General features: G+C 42.1%; 1 protein-coding gene across 3 annotated transcripts in view; it reads left to right on the top strand.

Moving 5' to 3' along the window:
- PHTF2 (putative homeodomain transcription factor 2) overlaps positions 1–13,283 on the top strand; it is a 489,158-nt gene that overhangs the window by 430,407 nt on the left and 45,468 nt on the right. For all 3 annotated transcript variants that reach the window (XM_069229666.1, XM_069229667.1, XM_069229669.1), the window contains 2 exons: positions 2,921–3,076; positions 5,424–5,519. In XM_069229666.1, coding sequence (XP_069085767.1) covers positions 2,921–3,076; positions 5,424–5,519 — 252 coding nt within the window. The remainder of the gene's footprint in view (positions 1–2,920; positions 3,077–5,423; positions 5,520–13,283) is intronic.

Here is a 13,283-nt window from a genome sequence, read left to right as displayed (position 1 = left end):
CTGTTCATTTCCTATGCAGAGCTCAGAGGACTCATCTCCAATATCTATACTATCCTACTGATATGGGCTCAGATATGTAACCTACATAAAAGAAAAGGTCCCAAATTCTGGGGAAATCCGTTCTCACAAAACACTGGCAAAAACTTTGATCAATCTCCCTTCTCTTTGTAAAAGTATCCAAGACAGGGAATCAATGTGCAAACTCATGATGATGTGGCATGTTACACCTTACACATTGAAACAGATGTACGAGACAGCAGATTGCTTGGGTTGGAGAAGTTGCGGCCAGGAAGGGGATGCAACGTGTGGTGGTCATGCCTCAGGCTGTCAGTTTTTTTTAAAGGAGATTGTTAGCCATATATGGTAGGTGGGTTGGGGATCATAAGGTACCCATTGAAGCCTGACCGCACAACTATTGTTCTTAGTCTTAGGCCTGTTGAAATTGCTGATATGTCAAAGGATGATTGGAGACTGATACTGATCACCAGTATGCTCCTGGCTGCAATGTGACTCCTGTTGCTGAAGTGGAAATCTCCAATAGTACCAACAATGCCAGAGTGGGTGGAAAAGTTCTAAGTGTTATTGGTCATGTAGAAGCTGCTCTAGGATCTTAGCAGACTGAGTCAGAAGTTCGATAGCAAATAGAAAGCACTGGTAGAATACATTACGTACAAAGGGTTGAGGTATGTTTGCTGTAGGTCAGTAAGCTCCCTCTGATTGAAGAGTCTTTGTGAGCTGAGAAAACTATTGTTTATTTAAAGCATACGGTGATGTGTTGGGATGCTCCTGACATTTTAGGACATAGGGTTTCCCTTGAGAGATCACTCAGAGGAAGATAGGTGGAGTTAGAGGAAAGGTTTTTCTAAATAAGTCTCCTGATGTATTTTTGTAAACCTTTGAAAATCAATAAAGTATGATGGAAAAATATTTTATTAAATTAGGCTGTTTCCCCCTATTTCCCAAACCACCTGTTATTGTTAAAACGGACAATCTTAGGCTAAAGACGGATTTCTTTAGTTATAGGTACACTATAGGGGAAGGGACTGACTAATGAAAGGCAACATGTCAAGTTTAAGATGTAGAACCGTATTTAACGTGGGTACCATGTGCTTGGGACAGAGTATTACTCTTCAGATTTTGAACAGGTACGATTTAATGTTTTCTGTGCACCCCGCTCAGACAATACAGTAACACATATTCATTATATGCTCTTGTGATGGAATCTCCAGTCAACCAGTGCTACAGTGTATCTTTTTTGTAATGTCAGTGATTTTTTTTTTTTTTTACTAACATCTTTTAATTACCAAATTGTATAATTGATAATTTAAAAAAGCATAGAGTTGCTTTTTGTTTTTACAAATGTTCAGTGATGAGGCTACTTGTTTTCATGTTGGCACTTTCCTGAATTCTTCTGCCTGTTGTCATAAATCAATGTTATTTCAAAACTGATATATTTTTTTATTAATTCGTACAGGTTTTTTGCCTGTACTTTTAGGAGTGTTTTTATTAACCTTTTAAATAAAGTTTTAAAAATGTCAGATACAAAATACTCCAATTCATTTATGCACTATCTCTTGCCTGCATAATAAGCCCAACTTTATGCTTAGTAACCTTTCTATTCTGTAGTAATTATATAAAACATTTTAAAGAAATGTTTTCCATTACCTTCCAGATTGCACAATTTCTTCTTTTGTTTCATTTTCAGCTGTCCATTATTAAAAGAAAAATATTGTACTTACTTTCTGTGACTCTGAATTCAGATTCTTCTGTGTTTGCCCTTCAAGTTTTTACTCATAACTATTTTTGGATACTCATTTTTAAGCGTTCTTGCCTTGCTAAGTGTTTGCTAAATTTCTGCACGCTGCTCTTCCTTCCACATTCTTGTTTCTCCCTGTAGAACCTGCACCTATGCTCCTTGTTTTTTAACTGCTGCCATACCATGTCATCCGTTCCATCAAGAAAGATACATGTCATCAGTTCCATCAAGAAAGATACATGTCATCAGTTCCATCAAGAAAGATACTCTTGTCCAGTTATATCAGTTGCACAATGGGTTGGAATTGTAGTTACTTTAATTTGCATCCCATTCAATCTCAAAATATCTTGACCATTACCGTTTTCCAGATAAACATTTTCATTTTATGAGCATTGTGCTACTGGAGATGAATAGACAAACATGTATAGTGAAACACAACACTAGAGAGAGAGAGAGAGAGACAAAAAGACAATATAAACTATCAGTATACCATTTTCAAACTTAAAGTCCTGTAGCATAAAGTTATATATAAATGGAATAACGATCTGGGAATGAGAGGCTCAAAGTTTCAAAATGACAAGTCAAGCCAAGATTTCCTACTTTTTGCTGTCATCATGAAATGCAGCTGTCCTCTGTATGTATAACTGAGGAGTTGTGACCGATACAATGTAGACACATATGGAAATATTTCCTACAAAACCATGATTCTTCCTTTTAGTTCAGCTTAGCAAAATGTGTTTTATTAAAGTGCATGTCAATAGGTAATGTACGCAAATGAGTGTTTGAAATAGCAGTATTTGTCGGTAGGCTGGTTAATCATAGCTGACCATTATGAAGGACGCGTGCAGTGGTGTGGTGGTATGCAGGTACTCAAAATTAACCAAACAGAACAGATCTAAATAGCAAGAAACATGATTTTGCCTAAACCTCCTTAAAACGTAAAAATGATGTCAAAATACAAAACATTACAGTAGATATTATTGTAGTTAAATGGAAATACTGTTTAAAATGTATCTTCAGCAAATCATCTTAATTAATGCATTGAGTTTCCCCTTTTTATAAAAGTTATTATGAAAACATATTAGATGTAGAATGATCAGTTTCCATTGTGACCATTTAAGTAATTTGTGTTGTTTTTTTTTTTATTGTTTTTATTTTTTTTAGCTTCTTCATGTTCACAAGGTCTTCCTTGAATGCCACTACAATTGGGAACTGGTGATATGGTGTATTTCGCTTACTCTCTTTCTACTAAGATTTGTTACTCTTGGATCGGAAACTAATAAGAAGTACAGCAATACCTCAATATTGTTGACTGAACAGGTGGGTATTTATTTAGTCGTGAAAACTTTGGCTTGACCCTGATAATGTAACTTTAACACAATCTAATTCTTAATTAGCAAAGTATTTTTGCTATTACCGCTGTGTTTATGCTTTGCCATTACATGCCTGTGTTCAGAACGTTTAAAATATGTAGCAAACATTTCTCCTCAAAGTGTACAACATCCCACTTGGCCTGTATTTCTTCCTATATACTTGAAAAATGCTTAAGGTTCTGATCCCCAAACAAAAAAATATTCCATATAAAAATTCATTTATAAAGCACAGTTTATTTTCTTACCTTTTTCTCACACAATATCACCAATAGACACATACAACATTAATCCACAATTATTTTACATAATTTTACCAATTTGTTCCTTTGATTACTTTGAGGTAACACTTAATGGACAGAACAATTCTTCTGCCATCCGGTGAAGTATTTTTTAAAAACTAATGTACATTATTTATATATATTTTTTAACGATTATTTTAGTTCTCTCATGGTTCCTCACTTAATTCAAAGAAAAAGCATAAATATATTTCTCTGATCCAGAATCTTAATTGTAGCCTGCCTCTCATATTTTCCTATACATAAATATATATGTAACTCTCATAACTCTCCATACTCTGCCTTTAAAGCAGTTGCTGAAAAAAGATAATTTCCTGGATTCATTTGCAGAAGGTAGCATGCACCATAACTGGATCACTTGTGTGACGTATTCATATGTTGCTCTACCTTGGCAATCTATTTGTGGTCTTGAGCAGGTAGCTAGTTTTATAGTTGTCATGTGTTTTGGGCTGATTCAGCATCCTTTACTTCTGATAGTAGTTTTATGGCTGCTGTTTGTAATACAAGTAAAACGTTCATATGCCACAGGCCCGGCACCTGAACATTGCAGCATATACCGGTATTGCTGTTATTGGAAATATTAAATCATAAGTTATCCCAGGTTTCTGAAAAGTAACAAAGCATATACAGACCTTTTAGATTGTACTTCTGGATTAAGCTATACATTTGTAGAAAAGTAAATTGCAAAAATACATTCTGAATTAATAGGATTTGTGTACAACCTGGTATTTACAGGTTGTAATCCCCAAGGAGTTAGCTCTGCCTTTTTTCTTTTGAAGCTATAAAATTATTGGTGAAATTGGTAATAGGAACATTTGTTATATAAAGAGCAACAGAATGACATGTAGATTTGTAAGACACACTAAATAAGAAACAAGTTGTGAATATCATCAGCTGGGTTGTATATAGTCTTCAGGACAACCCTTGTTCTTCCACTCAGTCCCACAAAGCAGTCGCTCATAGTCTGCACACACAGAGTAGGTAGGTTCACAAAAGGGACCAGTTATTTGTTCTCCTTGTCATCCGCATAATATGATGTTGGATCCAGGTCTTGTTGTATTTGAGATTAGCACACAAATATTTAGTGCCAGTTGTGTATTCTGTTTGTGGCAGTCCTTCTTTTGTAAAAGAACACCTACGAAATACACGAGGGGGAAAACATTTGAGTATTCAGTTGATGTTTGTATATGGAATTTGGAGGGGAAACCTATCTTATTCTTATAGCCTTTGTAATTGAGACAATGATCGTAGTTCAGTTCTACTTTCCTTAAAGTGTTATTTTTCTGGTAGTTGCCACATTGTTTTGTCCACAAGTGTTGGTGGGCATATGAATACCTTGTTTAGCTCCAAGATACAAAACAGGTTTGCAATCGTATCAAGTGATGTCTGGCTACCACACAGCAGAACTGCATACCTGACATCACTCATAGTGATAAATCTGAGGTTGACATTTTGTCATCATTACAGATTTGAGATCATGACTGACATCTGTGTATAAAACCTACTATGATGTAAATGTATTGGTAATGTCTGATGTTTTTTGAGGGCCACTGAGGAGTGTTCTCCCAAATAACAGTGTGCAGTCATTGTTCAAATAAGCATACTGCATTTTGCAGTACTAATACTTAAATAATTTAGCCAATTGCATGTCATACATAAGAGGCTGTCACATATGTGGCCAGCACGAATGCAGAGTCATAGGGCCACACCTATTTCAAGTATAGATCACATCTCGGATCCTTGTAACAATGTGAAACTTATCTCTGGAGCATTCTTTCTAGTACTTATTCCTACTCCAAGCTTCTTATTTGCTGCATTCTTAGATAGACTCTAGAATGAGGTTCAGAGGAATAATACTCAGCTAGATCCTTTTTTTTTTTAATTGACTGCTGCCACCGCACCTCAACAGGCTTTCCACATGTCTTATCCTTTTTTTGTTTTTTTTTAAATATGATGCATATTTATTTATTTCAACTGTTGAATGTGCTTCTTTAATAGATAAATCTATACTTGAAAATGGAGAAGAAACCTAACAAGAAAGAAGAACTGACACTTGTGAACAATGTTTTAAAACTGGCTACCAAGTTATTAAAAGTAAGTAATAGAAGTACAGTTCATTATTTCACAACACCATGTGCAATCCGGTTTATTGTATAGCTGATGATATGTGAACTTCAAAGAAAGAGAAGGAAGTACTTCATTTTTTCTTTTTGTTTTTTTTGTTAGAGCACAAGTTTCAAAATGTTTCCTGGAGCAGCTTTGCATTGTGTCCTGATATTTATAAAAAGAACAGCTACGTATATATTTTCACCCAACTATAACGTCACTTTAACCTTTTTTTTTTTTTTTTTTTTAAAGTGGATTTCAGAAGTTTTTTTTTTTAATGCAAAGTAAGATATTATTGATATATATAGTTGGGTGTTAATATAATTTAAACTAAAAAAAATAACCAATGAAATTCCAAAGTTATAGTTATTTCAGGTAACTGTAACTTGCGCACCCTGTCTTGCACAGTGGTGTCATCAATGATGTCAGTTAATTTGTCATCAGTAATGTTATCAGTGATGTCACATACCATGTCATCAATGTTGTGATATGTGATAAGCAGTGCATAGCGAGGGCCTGAGTTATAGTTACTTGAAATTAATATTACTGTTGAATTTTATTAGTTAACATTTTTATTGCTTAAACTGACATTTTCACCTAACTAGAACTTTAACCTTTATTTTTTTCATAGAAATTCTAGGATTTTTGATTGTAAAGTAAAATTGTATTACCATACGTAAGACCGCCCCCCTGCAACGCACAGCCTTTGGCCATGCATGGCAGGGGGTTGGCTGCAGGGTCTGTAGCCAGGTCCTGCAGCCAACCACCCACGGCCAGCCAAACACCCCTGCTGCACGTGGCCTTCAAAGCAACCCACAGACCTTTTAATTTGGCTCCAAAGGCCAGGGTATGGGTACACTATAAGAGAGTATAAGGGGCGGGGTTAGGTGTACCCTGGCCCACAAAGGTGAGGGTCAGGGTACCCCCACTTATGCCTTATTTTACTTTTTGAGAGTGTTGGAGATCAGAGGCCTCTGATTTCGGGCAGACAGCCACCTCCACATCAAGCATCTGAAACTCGGGCAATCTGTCTTTCCCTAAAAATCTTCTTGCCAACCATCAAAGGGAGGCTTGTGCTGGTCATCATGGGCAACGCTACCTCTGTGTACTGTAGCAAGCAGAGTGGAGTGGATTCCTGCATCTTGTACCAGAAGACTCTGCCCCTGAAGGGTTGGCTGAAACAAGTGAAAAACCTTCCTGTTTGCACCTGGCAGGGCCCTGGCGCCAGATTGGAAAAACTGAACAAGTGTTTCGTGGCACATCATGAGTGGTGTCCCCATCCCAATATGGTGCAAATCATCTTCAAACATTTGGGGAAGGGGGTCTAGGGGGGAGCACTAGCTAGATCTATTTACCAGCATCAGGAATGCACAATGTCAGCAATATTGCTGAGTGGATTTTCCTTCAAGGTACTCTTTACGAGACATATTCCAGCTGAAATTGAGCAAAGGCCTCCTGTATGCTTTCTCACCAATACCTCTCCTGCCTTGGGTTCTGAAGATCAGGAACTCCTAGCTCCTGTCATGTTGATTTCCCTGGACTGAGCTAGGAGAGTTTGGTATCCAAAGGTATCTAGAGCTTCTGAGCTCAAGCATTTGCTCCCTGATCAGGCTTCCGCTACAGGAGGATCTCCTCTTTCATTAGCATGGCAGGGTCCTGCACTTGAATCTCCATAAATTACACCTCAATGCATGATAATTGAAGCTGAATGAATTTGAATTGCAGCCTGAGGTGGTTGCTGATATCCTTAGTGTCAGGGGCCCTTCCAAAAGGTCTGTCTACACTGTTCACTGGGGCACATTTGTTGTCTTGAGTGGTGCCCGAGGCACAGACTCCTTGGAAGCCAAAGTTTCTGATGTTCTTCTGTTTGTTCTCTTCTTTGTCCAGCAAGGCCGTTGGCACAGAGAAATGTTAGTTTTCAGCATTTCATTGTATCTGTGTTCATCTAAACGACCATCCTTGTTTAAATGATCAGTTGTAGTGAGTTTATTAATGGTACGACAGATGTGTTTCTTCCTAATCCATTTGTGACGCCCCAATGGGACCTTAGCCTAGTCTTAGCATCCATTATGTACACACCCTTCGAGCCTATGCACGGCTGCTTCTTAAGGCTCTTGATGCTGAAAAACAGACCTCTCTTATCAACATCATGTTGGCATGCTGTGTGTGAGCTGCAAGCACAGTTGCCACAACAACCTTACTCCTACCTTCTATCTGGACAAGTTGGTATTGGGGATCTGGGTGGATTTCCTCCGTAAGGTTGTGTTGCCCGTCCATGTTGTCAAGTTAATCACTGTACCTGTATTCTTCGTTCTGCATAGTCCTTTGAAAGAGGAGGAGTCTCTCCATCACCTTGATTCAAAGAGGATGGTGAGTCAGCTCTTAGCTTCTAAGGTGCAAGGAAGGGCAGGGCGGTGCAAAAGAGAACCTTGTCAAGTTGGATAGTGCTCTGAATTAAAATCTGCTACACACTGGCAAAGAAACAGCCCCTGAGGGTCTAAGAGCCCATTTCACCAGGTTCAAGGCCACTATTACGACAATAGTAGGGGGACGAGTTCTTGATATCTGCCAGGCTTTGACATGGGCATCAGTACATGCGGTTATGAAGCACTAGTGCCTTGACAAGATGTCTGACAAGAGTCTTTTTTTTCTCTCGCTCAGCCCTGCAGGACTTTTTGGTCCACTCCAGGGTCAGACTGGCCTGTAGGGCAATTAGGCAGTGCCCAATGAGCTGATCTGAAAGACAAGTGTGTAGGGCTTTTTTTTTTTGTCTTTTTTTTTTTTTTTTTACTGTTTGTAGGCCTGTTTTATGTTCTGGGAGCCGATTTTTACTCTTAATCTCTCAGATATGAGCCCTTCCCCCGTATGAGCACTTGTATTAAAATTTCCCTGATCCAGTCTGGGCCAAGGGACATTTTAAAGATGATGATCAGAAAGATCATTACTGAAGGTAATTGACGTGTTCTTTATGTCATGCAGGAGTAAATTGAGAAGCTAGTTTTGTATAAATGAAGAAGACTGCAATACTCTTAAATAGTAAGGCTTCCATAATAAAGATAACCATGGTGCATTCACTTGAAGCCTTTCACATTTACCCCTGGTAGATAAAGGGCAAAATGGGCATCCTCATTTTCTTTTCAAACCAGTAAGCCTTCTGTCTAGTCTCAGGGTCTGTTGTGGGATGGATCACATTTAAGGCTTACATACAGGGTATCTGTATCCCAAAACAGCATGGGTTGTTTAAAGCCCTTTGAGACAAACTGGAGTCAGACCCCAGTCGCTAGATCAACAATATAGGACCTCCCCCTCCACTCATACCCTGGTGGCAATTAGTGTCAAAATGTCAGAATTTAAGGAGTAGCCAGAATGGGAGGTCTGGCACCTGCATAAGCAGAAGGATATTATGGTGAGGCAGACTCAGCTAGTACTATAACACAAATAGGAGCTGCAGGGGACACGTTGCGTGGCTCAGATGCAATACTGAGTTTGTAAACCATTACTCCAGATTGTGTACAACGTGTACAGCCAGATCGCAGGTCGAGTGTGCAGAATATCTAGACCGCATAGTTTGAGCGCAGATCAAGGGCCTTTGGAGACAGTTTTTATCTTAATCTATCACAGTAGACTAGATCACTACAGTGACCCTGGGCCTCCACACTTATAAAACCCGAAAAAAGGGATAGCGTGGCCAAGATGGCAGATGGATGAGACGCAGGTTTCAGTCTCTCTGTCTCCACCAATGTACAGCCGTGCACATTGCCCTGCCACCACCTAGGTCATCCCGGATCAAAAGCAGGGGCAGCCGGAGTACACCGGAGACCTGTCAGAGCCACCTGGTGGGTAGAGCGTGAGGTGTGTGCGGTCCCACGGTAACTGCCTGTTGCTGGGCCTGTGCCTCATGGGTGGGCCTGCGGGGCTGCGGACGCCCATTGGAGTCGTGAATGCCACCACATACCACCTTGCCCAGGGACAGGACCAACGGGTATGGGCGCACCAAGCGAAGGGAGTGGCCCTGGAGTCTGGCGGTTGCGGCAGAGCAGGAGCAGTAAGAAATGGAGGCGTCCATGACCATGGCCCCTATGGCGCACCAGGAGACCGAGGCTGTTGGAAGGCCCTCCCCGACCTGCACGCATAGACTCTGAGCAGGCCCTGAGTGTCCCCCCGACTAAGAGAGCCGTACGCAGAGACTAAAAGGCTATGTGCCCAGAGGACCACAGAGACTAAAGGTAGGAGGCCCTGTCCCCTGACCGCTATTGCGAGACCTTCCTGAGCCGTCTGGAGGGGAGTGCAAAGGGAGCGTGCAGCTCTGCAGTTGGACACTTGTTGCCAGGCTGGGACCTCCTGGGTGAGCCTCAACGGGTGCCATCTTGGGAGAGACCCTCCAACTCCAAGGTGCCCAGGATGACACAGGTGAGCCCGGGTGCACCAAGTGGAGGGAGCGGCCCTGGGAGGGGGCAAGGGTTAAGAGCGACGGAGAGGCCCGAGCCTGGGCCCACGTGTGTGCACCTCTGAGCAGGCTCTGACTGTCTCCATGACTAAGAGGGACAAACACAGCAATCATGCGACTGAGCACCCAGAGGACAAACGGACCTGGAGGTAAGAAGCACTCTCTGCTGACCTCTACTTCCAGCAACTGGGTCCCACAGCCTCCAGTGTAGATTGTTCAAGTTTGTGCAATGCCGTAGGCCTTGGCACCACTAACACTTGAACTTGCTGTCTTTCTGTGGGGACCTTGCGCACCAAACGTCACTTTGCACAGAATAAGACCTCTCCTTAATTGACTGTACTGTTGGAGGCGGATTACAGTGAACTGTTGCCATTTCCCTACCCCCTCACCCTTGGGCCCTCACACCTGCGATGCTTGGTGCTTCCAAGACAGAAAGGCCCCGCTCAGCTGCCTGGGATGTTGGTGGGGCCCCCGTCATGAGCTGAGAGTTGGTGCAGCGGGGGGGGGGCTTTCGATGACGTACTGAGCGGGCTTCTTTGTGGAATGTGTGTCTTGTGGACCCAGGGCAGATCCGACCCCTTTTCCCTGATGGCAACCTCTGAGACCCCTTCAGAAGGTGGACTGGAGTTGTGCAGATTGTTGTTGGAGGACACAGCTGACACAACCAAGAAGGACAGATCCTTGCGGGATATGCTGAGGAAACCTATTGGAGCCCCCAAAGGCAGAGATGATGCTAGCTCTTCAGATGGGGAGGAACCCGTGGGCCCAGTGATATGCACCTTCATAGAAGCCTTGTACTCCTTGCTACGAGAAGACCTGCAGGCTAAGAGACCTCTCCTCAGACGTGCAAGAGGTGCGAAGAGACCTAGATGAAGTAGGTGAGATGGTTGCATCGCTGGAACGTACGGATGATAACAGACATGAAGCACTTGGGTGGATGCTACAAGAAATTCTCCACCTTCAAGAACAACAAACCGAGCTCCAGGCCCACACAGAGGACCTGGAGAACCACTCCAGGCGGAACAATATTTGCATACTGGGGTTCCTACTGTGGCAGAGGGACCCAACCTTGACGCCTATGTGACGGCCCTATTCAGCTCCATCTTGGGGGATGCAACCCCACGATCATGAAGCTTGACCAATGCCATCAAGTAGGATTGCCGCACCAGGCACTGAGCCCCCTGCCAACATCTTGGTGTGTGTTCATGACTTCTGCCTCAAACAAAGCATTCTCTGCAGGGTTTGGGAGCTTCAGCCTCTCCACTTTCGAGGCTAGTTGCGGATGGAACTGGAGATCACCGTTCACCCGCCAAGGCAGCCTACTCTTGCCCACTACCTGTTTGTCATTATAACAGCTATGCACAGGACGGGACTAGGGAAGGGGTTGGGTTTTTGGGGTGGGGGTTGTTATTGATCTTTTTCTTTCTCTGAAGAATTTATTGTATAGACTTCATCCCTCTCTATTGCCACCGGCCCCTGGTTGTGTAGGCATTTGGCTATGTACAGTGCGATATTTTAGTTTCCTTGAACGTGCAGCCGGCTCTAGGGTTTGTAAGCCAGACGCTGTGTACTACTGCGAAGAGATGCTTTTGCTCCTTTATGGATAAACCAATAAAACAGATGTGTTCCATCGAACCAGAAAAGAGACCGAATCCCATTAGAGATTTAAAAAGTTTATACTCCATTGCTGGCTCCCCAACTCCAGCAAGTATTTAGAGAAGCGTTTATAGCAGCGCGACCTCCCCCTCTCATTTAAGAAGGTCATCCCACTCTCACTTGTAAAACCTGGAAAGAGACCAATGCACACTGACCCCTGTAGACTGCTTTCACTTCTAAACACTGATGCAAAGATTTGTGCCTGGATTGCCAGATTGTACTACTCTTCCCTGACCTGGTCCTCCTTGACCTGGCAGAATATATCCCTGACAGATCTACAGCACATAATCTAAGCACACTATTTATGCTCATTCAGCAGCTGAAGCCAGACCACGAGGCCACCAAAGGATTTGATTCCCTTGATTGTCAATATTTGATCACTGTGTTGGCCTGTATGGGATTTCCCCCCAGCTTCATTAAACCATACGACTACTATACACTGTCCACACTGTCACAGTGCGCCTAAGTGGACTGCTACCTGACCATTTGCCATTGAGTGAGGTACTCATTGTCCTCTATACTGTATGCTTTGGCCTTGGAGCGTTTAGTAAGCAACATAAGACAATTACATGATTATAAAGGCCTTGCCTTCTCCCCATGCAGCTTGTCATAATATACTGACACTATTACATTATATCTGTGTAATCCATCCTGCAACTTCACCCATGTAATTAAAAAAATCACACTTCTCAATACACTCATGAATATTGATAAAATGGAATAAAACTACCATTTTCCAACTGACACCAGCCACGCAGATTTAACAGGTGGAATTCCCTCATTCCTGGTGTTTGACATCAGTTAAATACCTGGGTCACTCGAGACAGGACAAACAACATTACCAAAAATGACAGTGCTATCATGACCAACATTTAAGAGCAGGTACATAAATGGACCCAACTTCCTGTATGATTACATGACAAAAAATGCCTTGATGAAAATGATAATAACACCGTTATTGTACCTTTTCTACAACATCCTATTAGTAACTACATCCCCGCTACCCCCACATGAGCAATTTAGCAATTAAACATGATATTGTCTACCTCACTCCCTGGATACTTTGATAGGGCAGCATCCCCAACCCCCCCCCCCCCCCCCAACAATTGTACAGAGATCAACACAGTTATAAGTACATAGGTACCCTGGGGCGTCCTTCAGAGTTGTCACAGTAGTCCCATACTGTACTCACCGGAATCATCTCTTACTCGTTTCCCACTGTTACTGCTTATGAGTGAAACAAATGTTCTTCCAGAGACTGACTAAATGGGGGATCAAATCTGTGGGCAACTTTATTTGGAATAGCTGCTTCCTAGAGGCCTCATTGGCCTGGTAGAGTGTTCTATCGTTGACATGTTTTCTAATACTTCACCTTAAGGCATTGTGTGAATCTCAATACCAGTCTTCCCCTAGGAGCTGAACGCATCTACATTACTGACCTTGCTTCTTACTGCCCAGTCCAACAAGCGGTTGGTGACGAGGCTGTGTTTGGTTATTTAGTCAGAGGCCTCTTTAGTAATACCTAATGCCAATTCATTGTGCAGAGTCCATGTCTCATGTAAAGTGGGCATACTGCTGGGGCCAGATCAGTGCTCTCTCTGCAAATGGCAGTCTGCAACTAATTAATTTCTGCACCATATATACCACAC

This window comes from Pleurodeles waltl, chromosome 4_1 (genome assembly GCF_031143425.1).
Source record: "Pleurodeles waltl isolate 20211129_DDA chromosome 4_1, aPleWal1.hap1.20221129, whole genome shotgun sequence".
Lineage (NCBI taxonomy): Eukaryota > Metazoa > Chordata > Amphibia > Caudata > Salamandridae > Pleurodeles > Pleurodeles waltl.
The sequence above is the reverse complement of the archived record's forward strand: the minus strand, read 5'-3'. Positions and strand labels throughout refer to the sequence as shown.